This window comes from Drosophila kikkawai, chromosome X (genome assembly GCF_030179895.1).
Source record: "Drosophila kikkawai strain 14028-0561.14 chromosome X, DkikHiC1v2, whole genome shotgun sequence".
NCBI classification, from domain to species: Eukaryota; Metazoa; Arthropoda; class Insecta; order Diptera; family Drosophilidae; genus Drosophila; species Drosophila kikkawai.
In genome coordinates, this window is record NC_091733.1 from 5,143,877 (window position 1) to 5,160,360 (window position 16,484).

Consider the following 16,484-nt stretch of genomic DNA (forward strand, 5'->3'; position numbering starts at 1 on the left):
CTAGACATGTTTTTGTTGTCGTTGAACAATGGATTTTTTATATCTTCAATTACAACTCATTTTATAAGCCAAAATATGGCCAAAAATGACGTAAAATATGACACTTTTAATAAAAAGCGCTACCAAAAATTCAATTTTTAATTAAAAAAAAATCCTTCGTTTAAAGACAAGCCAGACACATACACTAACAGAAAAATTTTGGTTTTTTGATTTCCTATAAACATTGAGATATCTTGCCTACCGCAAGGACATAATTTCTTGTGGGGTTAAGTTTAAGCCTGCCTCAACGGCTCATTATACCCTTGCAGGGTATTATAATTTCAGTCAGAAGTTTGCAACGCAGTGAATAGACGTTTCCGACCCTATAAAGTATATAAATCGATAAATTTTTAGAAAAAAATTATAACTTGGCTGTTTATCACCATTTTTTAAATATGGCCATTTTATATTATTTCAGGATTTCGATAAAAATTTCATGAAAATCGGACGACTATATCTTATAGCTGTCATAAGAACGATCGGGAAATTAATAGAACAAAAAATTATAACTTCGTTGTTATACCCTTGCAGAGTATTATAATTTCAGTCAGAAGTTTGCAACGCAGTGAAGACGTTTCCGACCCTATATTCTTGATCAGCATCAACAGCCGAGTCGATCTAGCCATGTCCGTCTGTCCGTCTGTCCGTTTCTACGCAAACTACTCCCTCAGTTTTAAAGCTATCTGAATGAAACTTTGCATATAGTCTTCTATATGCTCTCACTGCTATATACATATGTCGGAACGGGCCGGATCGGACGACTAATCATATATCTGCAATACAAATGTTTGATATATTTGAAAAAAAAATATTATAACTTTGCTGTTTTTCAACATTGGCCATTTTATATTATTTCAGAATTTTGGTAAAAATTTTATGAAAGTCGGACGACGACGATCGAGAAATAAATAGGGAAAAAGTATAGCTTCGTTGTTTTTCAACGTATGTTTATCTACTCTGAGATATAAGCTTTTATTATTATTCCAGAATTTTGGTATAAATTTCATAAAAATCGGACAACTATATCATATAGCTGCCATAGAAGCGATCGGTTAATGTATAAAATATATAGTTGGGAATGTAAAACTGTAACTGTCAAACTGTAAACATAATAACTATAGGTAAAATGTAATGAAACTCTGTTTTGTGAGCGTTTCAGCATTTAAATCTATAATATAAACATCGAAACCAATCTGCAAGGGTATACAAACTTCGGCAAGCCGAAGTTAGCTTCCTTTCTTGCTTTTCAACCTATTTTAATCTACTCTGAGATATAAGCTTATTTTATTAGTTCATAATTTTGGTATAAATTTTATGAAAATCGGACAATTATATCATATAGCTGCCATATAAACCGATCGGTAGATGTAGAGAAAATGTAAAACTGGGAATGTAAAACTGTAACTGTCAAACTCTAAACATAATAAGTATAGGTAAAATTCAATGAAATATTATCTGCAAGGGTATACAAACTTCGACGTTAGCTTCCTTTCTTGTTTTTTATTAAATTTTTATAATTCTAGTCTATTCCATAACCACATTCATACTAAACAAGAACATCTTTGAATTATTTCTTTCAGTCGAATTTTACGTCCTGCAGGACGGTCGCCAGAGGGGTTCCTTTTTTGGGCATGGGCTTACGTCGCCTTGTGTCCTGCTTCAGGACAGGCTCTAAACATTTTGAAATTTTTGCTAAATCATCTTTATTGTTTGTTTGTTCTATTTTATTCGGAGCTGCAGACTGCACTATGTGAAAGCTTGGCTTCAATATATATACACATAGGCATGAGCTTAGAAAAGTAGTTTTAGGTTGCATAAACAATCACGCATCTTATCCATCGGCGAAAGATCAATGTCCTGTGTTGTGCTGGAAATTTGTTGGCTTTGGCAGGAAGCTAGTTTAACATTAGTTTAAACAAAAGAGGTAAAAGAAACAAACTGCTTCCTTATGTTTCCTATGGCCTATGGCAAAAATCCTCCATCTGAACCCTCCCCGAGGGTGCCGGCTGGGCAATGAGCACTATATTAGCCCGGAAACGGGTAATGCATTGCTGCTTGCCCCGTCCGCGATAATATAGTGTCTAGCAAAGGCCACGGTTCAACTCATTCTGCCCTAAAAAGCTTAAGGAAGTGAGCCGTTAGCCATGGGTGGAGGTCCCTGGCATAAAACGCAAGTGGGTTGTACCCCTGAAAAAGAAACCATTCTGGTGGGTTTAAAGGACGAAACCAGGGCTGGGATGTCAGCCCAAACGTCGGTGGAAGGCGTGACCGCTACCACCGGCGGGCACGGAGGGGAGCAATCCTCTCTGCGTGTCGCCAGCGGTTACTCCTCTGATGTGACGGGAGCAGGAAGTTGAGACGCTCACGTGCCACAGTCGATACAGACTCGTACCTTAAGAGCTTCTCCTCTCACCGAAACCAGGCACCAGCTCCCAGCGCAGGGACGGGCCAAAGCGGTCAAGCGAGGGAATGAAGGCCAAGGCGCTGTACAAGGCTGCCCTCTGCATCCAGGATCGGCTCCAGAAAAAAGCCGCCCTATCCCCAAAGGAGAAGGCAAAGCTTACCTGGGCTGAGGAGAAAATCGCTCAGGGGAGGCTTCACTTCGCCAAACTCCCCCACATGAAATCGACTGGCGGATTCGCCAACAAGGTGGAGGAGACGCTTGCCAACAAAAGGCAACGTTCAACCCAAAGCGCCTCTACTGACGCACCGGGGAGCAAGCGGCAACTCGGGCCTAAGGAAGCAGGCCCTCCCCAAATGGCGAAAAAGCCCAAAAAAACCGCAAAAGTCAGTGAGGTGACCAAACGATACTTGATCGTGGCCCTCATTGACAGAAGCAATGAAGCCGCCAAAATGACCGAGGCGCAGTGGAAGATGGTGCATGCGCGGCTCAGATGGAGGATGATCCCGAAGCTCCCATGCCCACCTTCGAAGGCGCTGGGTGGCTAAATGGGGTCAAAATCCTGAAGTGCATGGATGACCCGACGAGAAAGTGGCTGATGCAAGCGGTCTGCCAGTTGGAGGCGCTGTGGGAGGGAGCCAAGCTAGAGGTGGTGGACCGGGAGCTAACCCCATCCACCCAAAAGCGAAGGTACTCTTCCCCATCGCAAACCAAGCGGACCGGGCGCTGCAGCTGCTGCAGGGTCAGAACCCGTATATCCCAACCGCGGACTGGAAGGTTCTGCACGTTGCGGCCCCATCAAAAGTGCAAAGTGCAGTCCTCCAGATAAACAAGGAGGCAGAGGACATCCTTTATCCCAGATACGGGAAGATGGCGTGGGGCATGGGAAGCGTATACCTGCGCCTCAAAAAGCGCCACCCCGGAGATAAGGATGCTCAAACCCTGAAGGCAGATGTGGTGGAGAAGGACCTAGGTCTGGAAAACATCGTGGATGCCGACCGGGAAATGACGCTGGATGAGTCCGACGAAGGAGAGGACGGTGACCTGACCGTAGTAGTCAACCCGTCGTATGGAGGTGGATTACAGACCGATAAGCGTCACCTCATTCCTACTTAAAACGCTGGAAAAGCTGCTGGACCTATAAATCAGGAACGATGTAGGGAAACAACTGTCGACTAACCAGCACGCCTACACGAAGGGGAAATCAGTGAAGACGGCACTACATTTGTTGGTAGCCATCATTGAGAGAGCCCTAAACAATAAGGAATATGCACTTGGAGTGTTCGTGGACATATCCGTGGCATTCAACAACGTTAGCACGGACGCAATAATGGATCGCCTAGAAGCGACCAACTCGTCCCCCGCTATCAACTTGTGGATAAAAAATCTTCTAAGTTGCCGGCGGGTACAATCAGATTAGGGCACCGCCACCACCATGGAGGTGAGAGGAGCGCACAGAGGCACGCCGCAAGGTGGGGTTCTGTCGCCCCTCATATGGAATCTGGTGGTAGATGACCTAATCAAGAGATTCGAGAGGAAAGCACCAAAGATAACAGCTTATCATCCGCATAAGCATAATTATCACGGGAGTCTGTCCATCGACCCTCAGCTCGATCATGGAAACAACACTCAGGGAGATATGTGAGTGGGCGGAGAAGGTATGACTCTGTTGTAATTTAGCTTGAGTAGTGAATACTAGTTTTATTTAGGATAATTGATGTAGCATAAGTGCTTATGTTAGTTTTACAAAGTTATTATCTTTTAGTTTTCACGAGCTCTTTTTTCACGACTTCCTGTTTTCTTTCTCGACGATCTAGTGATGACCAAACATGACATCTTCGCTTTTCTTAAATTTGCTTATTCTAACTATCGAGTAGTATTTCAATATCGTCCTGATCTCGTGATGCCTGATAACTTAAACCGCTTCGAGTATGCCGCGAAAAAAACCCGCCTGTCTCAAATCCTACATTCGGCCCTCCTGACTGTTCATTCGCCTCGAATGGACCTGACCATGGCTTCATATATTCAGAAACTGTTGATGTTTTAAACGGCCCCTCTGTATCTCCAATGCGTTCTACCTCATATCTTCCATGTTTCTTTACAGCAACTATCTTGTATGGCCCTAAGAACTTTCCTTTAAGCTTCAATCTGACTCCGTACTGGGTTCTTTTTATCGCAACTAGGTCATTGATTTTATAAACTCGTTCTTGTTTTCTTTTTGAATCAAACGCTTTCTTATTTTCGTCCAGTACCACTTTTATGTTGTGTCTGGCTGTTTGGCGATATTTCTATCTTTCCTCATCCAGTTCTTTCACTACAAGCTCCTGCATCAAATCTCTCAGTTCATTGAAATCGGTCAGCCGCATCTCTACTCCTGTTAAAAGCTTGAACGGCATGATCTTCGTGCTTCTCGGCTCAATGCTATTGATAATCTGCTGAACTCTTCCGACGTATTTATACCATGCAAATGGGCTTTCATAATTCTGCTTTGCCAGAATCCTTTCGACTTGGCCATTTCCGCGCGGTACGCCTATTGCTGAATGTTCTATTGCAGATGCTGAATGTTCTTCGACTCGTAATACTCCTTGAACGCTAAAGAGGTAAAAGCTGTGCCTCTGTCGCTTACTATGCGAATTGGATTACCAAAGTGTGCAGCTTGTTTTTCCAGGCAAACTAAGACTTCTTCGACACCAGTGCTACGAGTTACGTAGAGCCACACATATTTTGAAAAGCTATCTACTAGGATATGATTGTAGCGTTTGGTGCACAGAAAAAATTATCGTGGGTAAATCCAACCATTTCGTGGGTCAAAAGGCAACAACCTAAATCTTGGGTTCCATGGACTGTATGCTGCATTATAACGACGTAACGCGTTACGTAACATGTACTGCTCTACAGTAAATGGAACCACGATTTTTCGGTTGAAAAGCGCCAAACTACGAAAATAGTGGAATAAACTATTTTACTGTAGAAACTTCACCCATTGTTGTGAAAGAATTTTTTATTGAAATCTGTAATTATAGAGCTACAAATGGTTATGAAATCATTTAAATTAGTGTATAAATCCTATTAAAAGCCAATTAAACTTACATTACCTGATCCCCGGCCGGGATTCGAACCCATGTCTCAGAATTCACAGACCGTCCGCTTACCAACTGGGCCACGCAAATACATACAATACCAAGGAAAAAGCAGAAAAATAGTTTTTTCAAGAAAAGCTTGCAATAATACTAGAAGTTTAGAAATATATACCAGAATTATACCAGAAAGTATTTTAGTGAGCAAAGAAGGTTCTGAATTTTAATAAAATATTTAATAAAATTAAAAAAAATTGTCGATATAGCTTATAATTTATTTGTTACTTAGCTTGGGAATGCAAAAATACATAGCCGAGACCAAAAAAGAACAAATAATACATAAAAGTTATTACGAAAAACATACAGTATTTTGACTGCAGCTGACAGTCACGACAGTTCGCAAAGCCAACAACAAAAAACACACCGAGTCTCGTACGTAAGGGTGACTGTAATTGACTGTCATATAAACTGTCGTGCAGTCACCAAATCCAACAACAAAATACATGGACAGTAGCTTTACTGTTATTCAACCAAAAGAAATTGTTCATTTAACCCACCAGAATTTTTTCTGTGTGGTCATCTCCATTGGCCCGACGTGATCGATGTGGTATGTAACGAATGGTAGCTTACCTTTGTCAATAGGAGTTAAAAACACTTCCCTTTTTCCTGCTTTGGCATTTACGATTATGCATCGGATGCAACTTTCGACTATTCGCTCTGTCTTCTCTTTCAACTTGGGAATGAAGAAGGACTTTTCGATGAGATCCTGTGTCTTTTTAGTTAAGAAATGTCCTTCATTATGTGCGTTTTGGATTATTTCATTTTCCATGACCGAAGGCAGTGCTGCCAATTTGGATTTTTTCCCGTCAAAACTGGCTTTTTTTGAAGACTAACTGCGGGAAAAATTTGGGAATTGCGGGAATTGTGAAAAGCGGGAATTCTGGCTTTTTTAGAAATTAAGTTGGCTTTTTCCCGACTTTTTTGTGTTGTTAACTCTTAAAGTCAAAATATGCAAAAGTTTCAGCATCACAGAAATTGTAGAGTTCCTGGAATGGAGGAATAATGCAGAAATTGAACGCCAATACAATAACGTCAATTTGATAAAGTGGGAAAACATCAGCTACACAAACAAATTTTAGTTTAATGTGCTCCAGTTTAAAGATTCTGGTGGAAACCGAAGATTTTTTGAGTTTGCAACTGTGGCCATCCAAATATTATGTTTGCCCTGGTCAAACGCGGAAATAGAAAGCGTTTTTAGTCAGGTTAACCTATGTAATTAAATCCAAATTAAGGAATTCGATAGGCCTCAGCACGTCTAACAAAATTCTAAGCAAAACGTAAAGTTTTATTTACAAGCAAAAGATATACTGTATTCATTTTCTATTTTAATATACAGAAAAGGATTGCGAAGTATTGGTGCGTCGACTATGAAGTGCCTGTAAAATATCTGCGCATGATAGGTACTAATATGTAATACGCAAATGAGGACGACCAAGAAGATATTAATAAGTTTATGGAAATATCTTAAGCAAAAATTACCTTAATAAATTGTTATTTATTTGACATTTTTCGTTTTTTTTATACATTTTTTTTTAGCTTTTTATTAGATTTTTTTGAATATTTTTTTAGCTTTTTTCTGAATTCTTGCCGTCAAAAACAGCTTTTTTTGCTGGGCAAAAGTTGGCAGCACTGGTGCAGTACGATGACCTGGCTGTCCGCAGCGATAGCAATTGAAATTGTCCTTATTCTTGCAATCCTTTTTTAAGTGGGACGGATCTCCGCACTTAAAGCATTTTCGCACAAACTCGGGTTTTGAGACAAAACCTTTTGATCCCTCCGTCTCAGCTGTACGCTGCTCATTCTTGGATGATCCCTTGAAAGTGTCACGAACTTTCTTGTAGACTTCGATCTGCTCCTTCAGATCCCTTATAGTTTTGGCCTGGTGTAACATGATCTTGTTTGCCTTCGCATCTGGCACTTCCTTCACGAAGTATTCGATTAAACTCTCTTCGTGTAAATTGACTGGCTTAGCAATTTCCATCAACGCATACAAATATTCCTGAAGAGATTCTCCTTTTGCTTGAACCCGCTGACATAGCTTGCGATGCACCTCAGCCGACGATATTTTAAGTGCAAATTCCCTGCGCAATGCTGCCTTGAGAGAATCCCAATTGCGAATATTAACCTGACTGCGAATGAACGATTTAGCAGCTCCACTGAGCAACTGTTCGAACTCTGCCATCTTTTATTGGGAATTTTCTGGACTTGTACTTGCCACGGCCCCCGACAGCTTCATTTTTGGTCCTTCGAGCTGTCGGGGGCCGTGGCAAGTACAAGTCCAGAAAATTCCCAATAAAAGATGGCAGAGTTCGATATGCTGATGAGGAGGACAAACGATCCGTCTTCTTTGGAGTTTATTTTCAGAACAAATAATACATAAAAGTTATTACGAAAAACATACAGTATTTTGACTGCAGCTGACAGTCACGACAGTTCGCAAAGCCAACAACAAAAAACACACCGAGTCTCGTACGTAAGGGTGACTGTAATTGACTGTCATATAAACTGTCGTGCAGTCACCAAATCCAACAACAAAATACATGGACAGTAGCTTTACTGTTATTCAACCAAAAGAAATTGTTCATTTAACCCACCAGAATTTTTTCTGTGTGGTCATCTCCATTGGCCCGACGTGATCGATGTGGTATGTAACGAATGGTAGCTTACCTTTGTCAATAGGAGTTAAAAACACTTCCCTTTTTCCTGCTTTGGCATTTACGATTATGCATCGGATGCAACTTTCGACTATTCGCTCTGTCTTCTCTTTCAACTTGGGAATGAAGAAGGACTTTTCGATGAGATCCTGTGTCTTTTTAGTTAAGAAATGTCCTTCATTATGTGCGTTTTGGATTATTTCATTTTCCATGACCGAAGGCAGTGCTGCCAATTTGGATTTTTTCCCGTCAAAACTGGCTTTTTTGAAGACTAACTGCGGGAAAAATTTGTGAATTGCGGGAATTGTGAAAAGCGGGAATTCTGGCTTTTTTAGAAATTAAGTTGGCTTTTTCCCGACTTTTTTGTGTTGTTAACTCTTAAAGTCAAAATATGCAAAAGTTTCAGCATCACAGAAATTGTAGAGTTCCTGGAATGGAGGAATAATGCAGAAATTGAACGCCAATACAATAACGTCAATTTGATAAAGTGGGAAAACATCAGCTACACAAACAAATTTTAGTTTAATGTGCTCCAGTTTAAAGATTCTGGTGGAAACCGAAGATTTTTTGAGTTTGCAACTGTGGCCATCCAAATATTATGTTTGCCCTGGTCAAACGCGGAAATAGAAAGCGTTTTTAGTCAGGTTAACCTATGTAATTAAATCCAAATTAAGGAATTCGATAGGCCTCAGCACGTCTAACAAAATTCTAAGCAAAACGTAAAGTTTTATTTACAAGCAAAAGATATACTGTATTCATTTTCTATTTTAATATACAGAAAAGGATTGCGAAGTATTGGTGCGTCGACTATGAAGTGCCTGTAAAATATCTGCGCATGATAGGTACTAATATGTAATACGCAAATGAGGACGACCAAGAAGATATTAATAAGTTTATGGAAATATCTTAAGCAAAAATTACCTTAATAAATTGTTATTTATTTGACATTTTTCGTTTTTTTTATACATTTTTCTTTAGCTTTTTATTAGATTTTTTTGAATATTTTTTTAGCTTTTTTCTGAATTCTTGCCGTCAAAAACAGCTTTTTTTGCTGGGCAAAAGTTGGCAGCACTGGTGCAGTACGATGACCTGGCTGTCCGCAGCGATAGCAATTGAAATTGTCCTTATTCTTGCAATCCTTTTTTAAGTGGGACGGATCTCCGCACTTAAAGCATTTTCGCACAAACTCGGGTTTTGAGACAAAACCTTTTGATCCCTCCGTCTCAGCTGTACGCTGCTCATTCTTGGATGATCCCTTGAAAGTGTCACGAACTTTCTTGTAGACTTCGATCTGCTCCTTCAGATCCCTTATAGTTTTGGCCTGGTGTAACATGATCTTGTTTGCCTTCGCATCTGGCACTTCCTTCACGAAGTATTCGATTAAACTCTCTTCGTGTAAATTGACTGGCTTAGCAATTTCCATCAACGCATACAAATATTCCTGAAGAGATTCTCCTTTTGCTTGAACCCGCTGACATAGCTTGCGATGCACCTCAGCCGACGATATTTTAAGTGCAAATTCCCTGCGCAATGCTGCCTTGAGAGAATCCCAATTGCGAATATTAACCTGACTGCGAATGAACGATTTAGCAGCTCCACTGAGCAACTGTTCGAACTCTGCCATCTTTTATTGGGAATTTTCTGGACTTGTACTTGCCACGGCCCCCGACAGCTTCATTTTTGGTCCTTCGAGCTGTCGGGGGCCGTGGCAAGTACAAGTCCAGAAAATTCCCAATAAAAGATGGCAGAGTTCGATATGCTGATGAGGAGGACAAACGATCCGTCTTCTTTGGAGTTTATTTTCAGAGTGCCAAAAGAGAAGTACAACTAATATGGCGACAGGTACATTTTGTCCCCAGTGATGCTCCCCTGGCGATATTGCCCCTTGTTCAGCATGAACATTCTCCCCCCCTCGCAAAAGGAATACTTGCGATCTACGAAAGGGAACACCGTCCGGAGAGGATGCTAACCCTCGTGCGCGCCAGGATAGGCGTGCACGACCGGCTGCGGGATGGAGACATATCCATTGGCGTGGCGGGCCGCCGAGGTCCGGATACAGGCGCCTGCTGGCGCTGCTGTGGCTGCCGCTGAGGCCGAGAATCCGAGGGTGGGTTGCGCCTTTGTCGGGGCCGCGAAGAGCGAGGCTGCCCAGTGTGGAGGTGCCGCAGCGTGTGATGAGCCTCCTTGCCAGACTGTTCGCGCAGTACTGGTTAATTAGTACCGCGTGGAACCGCTTCACCGATGGCAGTTGAAGAAACCGTTGGCAAACCCTCAGAGCGTGGACTCCCCTGCAGACTCGGCATCTGTATACATTGCTCCTGGATGAGCGACGAGGATTTTGGTGGGTCGTTGGAGCCATTGTATACACGGATCTAAATTAAAAGAGAGATGGATAAATATGAAAATGAAGTGTTATGGATGAGGATGAACAAGACACGTGGACGGAACGACGACGTTGGATGACACAACTTAGGACTAGTAAATGTCAATTGGAAGGACTAATCTATTGAGGAGTCACTATGGTCAATAGGGCCGTCCATTGGGAGGCGAATAATTTTCGCAGCTGGTCGTCGGATGACGCCCCGTGTTGTGGCTGTCGAAGGTAGAAAACCGCTCCAGGCGGGGTATGGATATGGGCCTGACAAGAGCAACTCTGGCTTTGGATGTCAGCCGATGGGTCCAACAGCCATCAGCCGTTTCGACTCGGACGAAAATAGCAGCCCCATACGCGTCCTGTGACGCATCGCAAAACGCATGGTACTGCACCTTGGCAGCAGGATGGAAACGCACCCACCTCGGAATACGAATTTCCCTCAGGGTCGGATACCCTTTCAAAAACTCTTGCCACTTGGTCACAAGGTCGGTGGGGAGTGGCTGATCCCAGCCTAGCTCCCGTAGCCAAATTTCCTGCATGAAAATCTTGGCTCGGATTACGAAAGGCGATAACCACCCTGCCGGGTCGAACAGTTTGGCTATTTGAGACAAAACCTCTCGTTTGGTGTAGGCAGGTTGCAGGGAGATCACCATTGGAACAAAAAAGAAACTATCGGATGTAGCTTGCCAACGGATCCCAAGAGTTTTCGCCGTGCTGGCATCTTCCAGCTCAAGGAAGTCTGCACTGACCAAATGTTTCCTCGGAATCGCTTGTAGGAGTCTCCTTTCGTTTGAGGTCCACTTGCGCAGTGGAAAACCGGCACTCTCGAGAGCCAGCCGAAGCTCTTTAATGGCTAAAACTGCCGACTGCCGAGTGTGAGCCCCTGCGAGCCCATCGTCCACGTGCATGAAGTTCGAAATGATGTCGCTGGCCAAAGGATATTGGCCTCGGATGTCCTGAGCCAACTGCTGAAGCACTCTGATGGCCAGGAAGGGCGCACAATTTACGCCAAAGGTGACTGTGTCGAGTTCATAGCCACAGAGCTCACCGCATTTGTTGCGGAATAAGATTCTCTGAAAGCGCGTGTGATCAGGATTGACCCGGATTTGCCGATACATCTTGGTGATGTCCGCATTAAAAACATACTGAAAGAAACGCCATTCTAGAATCTGAATAGTCAGATCGGACTGTAGTACAGGCCCCGCATGAAGGATATCATTGAGGCTGTTCCCGTTTGATGAGGGATTGGAAGCGTTGAACACGACGCGAACCTTCGTCGTGGTGCTATCTGGTTTGAAGACAGCGTGGTGAGGCAGATAAAAACTGCTAGAGTCGTCAAGGGAGACTTGGTGCATATGACCTAAGTCTAAGTACTCTCGAATGACTGAGTCGTACTGTTCCTTCAATGGAGGATCTTTACTTAATCGCATTTCGTTTCGGAGGTACTGAGCTAGTGCGATGGGTCTGGAATGTCCCAGCTTAATATTGTCCGGCTCTTTAAAGGGCAACGAAACAACATATCTTCCATCCTCACTTCTTTTGGTGGATCGGATAAAGTTCTCCTCGCAGACCGAGGTAGATTCCTTTACTAACTTCACTGGAACATCCTCCACCTCCCCAAATTTGGTGAGGATGCTGTCTGGTTTGGACTCGGTCACTGCTAATCGGGCTGAAAAAGAACAGATTCTGCTTATGGGACTCGTTGCAAAAGGACCGCAAAGAGTCCACCCGAATATGGTCTCTTGACCAAGGAGTGTTCCACAAATATTGGAATGGGAGCCTCTGAGAATGATTGATGGCAGGATATCGGCACCAATAAGCACGTCAATCGGCGAGCTCCGGTAGAAATCTGGATCTGCTAGTTGCAGAGGTGGAAGATCCTTTAATGAATCCTCTGGTATAGTGTAGGATGGGAGATTCCCGGCTAACTGTGGTAGCACATACGCACAGGTTTCAATTTGGATATGGGGCTTGACGGGAGAACCTATGTTGAATTGACAACGCTTACGGGGCTGAGCTGCAACGGAAAGGTTGACCCCTGAAACTTGCGCTTGGATGGACTCATAAGGCAACTTAATCAGGTTGAACAACCGTTCTGAGATAAAGGTTGCCTCAGAACCTGAGTCAATGAGAGCCCGTGCTGAGTATTTGATGCCCAAATGGCAAACTTCTATTATTGCCGTACTCAGGAGGACCCCTTGCGTGTTAACGGCAAGAAACGTTTGCACATTCGCTTGACTCGTCGATGGAGTGGACTGTATATGTTGCTGGATTGCTGTGGATGGATGGGACTGTTGGTCAGGCATAACCACTGAATGGACTGGCGGAGGGCCGCTTCGATGCAGGAGAGTATTGTGACGTCCACTGCAGGTGTAGCAATTATGCGTGCTGTTGCAGTCCCGGAGCAGATGCGTTCTTGCGAAGCAGTTCAAGCACAACTTCTGCTGTTTCACATGTTTCTCTCGATCTGCGACTGACATTCGCAAGAATAGAGGACATACACGGAGTGGATGGTTCTCTTGTGCACAGAGTTTACAGGATTGCGGGTTTACCGTAACTCTGTTTTCGAAGGTCTGGATCGACCTCGAGCTATTGTCAGCCCTCAGTGCCCTGGATTGAACGCTCGCGTTTGGCTTGAACTCCTCAATCGCCTCAAGCGTTCGATGACGATCTTTTAAGAAGGCCTGGAATTCAGCCCAGAGTGGAATCTCTGACTTACTTAGCAGGGACTGTTCCCAAAGAGCCAAAGTTAGTTTTGGCAACTTGGACGAGCACAGGAAAACAAGCAGGCAATCCCAATTCGTGGTCTCGACTCTTGCTAATTGCAGGGCCGTTAAACAACCTTGGATTGTGCTCTCTAAATGCTTCAAGGATTTTCCGCATTCCTGGGCAACAGAAGGCAAATTAAACAAGATCTTTAATTGGCTATTGACCAGCAGCCTCTTGTTCTCGAACCGATTCTGCAAGTTTCTCCACGCTGACTCAAAACCATCATTGGTCAACGGAGATAAGGCCACAATGGATTTGGCCTCGCCGCTCGTCTTTGCATTGAGATGGAACAGTTTTTCGACATTAAAAGCCGAGGATTGCGTATATAGATGGCGGAGAAAAGGTCCCGAAATGTGGGCCATTGAACATAGTCACCATTGAAAACTTCGCACTCGACTGGAGGTAAGCGACATCCGCCCTGAGACGGCGTCAGATTGGAGGACTGAACAGACTGTTGTGCGCAATGCAATGATCTCATTGAGGCTTGCTGCGCACCGCTCGTAAACGGTATAACAGTCGTCATACTTGGATTGCATGGCTGTTATTTTGTCTTTGCAGGTTTGACTAGCCACAACTTCGGAGCACGTCTCATATTCCTTTTCCACCTTGTCCCAGAGGGCCCTGATCTGCTCGAGTCGAACCCTACTCGTGTGGATGGACGGATTTGTGTCCGCATTGGTATTGATTCTGGCTTCAAACTGACTCACCCTATCGGTTATGGTCATGAATTTCCTCAAGGCCTTGTCTCCCTCAGCTTGAGCCATTCTGCCACTTGCTCTAGTGAAGTGGGGAGATACGACTGATTTTGCGGCTTTTGTGGATGGTGCAGACCGTGGAACTTCAGGCGACGTGCTCGTAGATCTTAGTGGAGTTGCGGTTGTCAATGGGCCTTTGCTGCGAGAGGGATTTTCGCTTTTGGAAGGCACAGTAGATTCACTCTTTGCCTTACAAACGGTCAAAAGGGATTTTGGTTCCTCACCGTCACCAATTGGCATATGAAGCTCTCGTAGGACCCGGAAAATGTAAGTGTGTGAGGTAGTCTATCGACTTTGACGTGGTTCGGAGAGGGGCCGCTGGATAAGCGCAAAAAAAAACAGTTAATCGAAAAATTGTTATCGATTTCAATTAGTACGGGGACGCTGGATGAAGCGTTCAAAATTTATGGTTATCGATTTTAAATCAATTAAGGGACGCTGGATAAAGCGTTCAAAATGGTTATCGATTTGAAGGATAAGGGGGCGCTGGATGGCGCGTTGACACGGATGTACTCGGTTCAAAAGATATGGGGGCGCTGGATAACGCGTAGAACAAATTAATCGAAAAAAAAAAATGCTATCGACTTCCAATTGATACGGGGACGCTGGATAACGCGTTGGCACGAATGCACTCGGTTCGAAAGATATGGGGGCGCTGGATAACGCGCAGGAAAAACAGAGTTAATCGAAAAAATTAAATTTATCGATTTGAAATAGAACAGAGAAAAAATATGTAGAATCAATTATTCGGGGACAGATAAATGTTTGTCGAAAAATACTGTGGGGTTGGAAAGTGAAGACAAAGGATAAATCGAAAATGTATGCTTATCGCCTTCGAAGATATGCTTGGACGCTGGATAATGCGTACCAAAAAAATAATCGGAACGGTGTACACGATTCGAAAAAATTTGGTTGTAAATTAGTCGAATTGAAACTCAAAAAAACAATAATACCAAAAAATGCACCCAAGTGTGAACGGCTCATTAACAGACTCAGCCGCGTATGGTAATAGTGTCGCAACCTTGGCGGCCAGTACCTACATACATATGTATGTATTTACACAAAATAAACAAACAAAAAAAACTATTAAAAACGCAGATTTTAATTTTGTTTGTTTCACTTGGTTTTGTGTTTGAATGCAGCGACACTGATAGCTGCCGATGCTCAATTGCCGGTCCAGCAATTTATATGGATATGTGCATATATGTATGCACGTATGATCGGCCAGCTGGAGGAGGGGGTTATTTTTATTTATCTTTTTGTTTTGTTGTTAATGGTGGATGTAAAATATGTATGTGGATGGAAAATATGTACATTTGTGGTGGATGGAATATGATCTTTATTTATTTTCTCTTCTAAATGCCGCCGATTTGTGAACCAAAGGTAATGTACATATGTATGTTCATAAATCGGCAATTTTCGTACATCCCTATGTGCGTATGCAAATTGTGTAAGTATGTACGTACATATACTACGGAATCGGTGTGGATGTATGGTTTTTTATGTATGGAAAAAAACTGGATGTAAACCTTTTCGGATATTGGCTGATTTAGAACATAGGAGAGGGGCATATAGCCATGTAAACACATGCATATATATACATATATTACTGCCCAAGTTGGTAGTGTTTTAAATAAATTGGATGCAGCAGTATATCTACATATATATGCATGTATGTACATACATATATGATGGGAATTTCGGCACCGTACTTATCTTGGCAAAAAGGGCGCTGGAATATCTCGGGCGAAGGACCAAAAATGAAGCTGTCGGGGGCCGTGGCAAGTACAAGTCCAGAAAATTCCCAATAAAAGATGGCAGAGTTCGATATGCTGATGAGGAGGACAAACGATCCGTCTTCTTTGGAGATTATTTTCAGAGTGCCAAAAGAGAAGTACAACTAATATGGCGACAGGTACATTTTGTCCCCAGTGATGCTCCCCTGGCGATATTGCCCCTTGTTCAGCATGAACACTGCTTAACACTGCTTCTCAGCCACTTTCAATTAGATCTTCTTAGCCTTAACGTTTTTCACCTGTTCCGATGCACTCGCCTCTGCCTTTCCAGTTCCTGCATCACGCTTCTGACTTGCTGCGCTCGCCTCTGCCTTACGCTGCTCCCAACGCCTTCCACAGATCAGCCTTTGCAAACTTCAGTTTTCCGTGACCGGCCCGATCTCAGACTGCCGCTCTGACGATAATTGACGCACTGCCTCTGGACTTCAGCCGCTACATCCACATGCGTCTCCTTTGCGTGTCTTCTAGCTCGTCTCAAATGCACTCACACATTCAAAATGTTGCTCTCCAGCGTTGTCTCGTTTTACAAACAGCCTCGTTTCAGTCGCAATTTCACGAC

At 43.3% G+C, this 16,484-nt stretch overlaps 2 protein-coding genes across 2 annotated transcripts in view; one reads left to right on the forward strand and one right to left on the reverse strand.

Annotated features, from left to right (window-relative positions):
- The window catches only part of CCY (Coiled-Coils Y), a 291,810-nt gene that overhangs the window by 158,133 nt on the left and 117,193 nt on the right, over window positions 1–16,484 (forward strand). The window lies entirely within an intron of this gene.
- LOC138929256 (uncharacterized) lies at window positions 10,091–14,520 on the reverse strand. The gene is made up of 2 exons (XM_070288602.1): window positions 14,082–14,520; window positions 10,091–10,603 (listed from the first exon to the last, which is right to left on the reverse strand). Exons 1-2 carry the CDS (start codon window positions 14,367–14,369, stop codon window positions 10,442–10,444), a joined length of 450 nt encoding a protein of 149 aa, XP_070144703.1. The 5' UTR covers window positions 14,370–14,520; the 3' UTR covers window positions 10,091–10,441.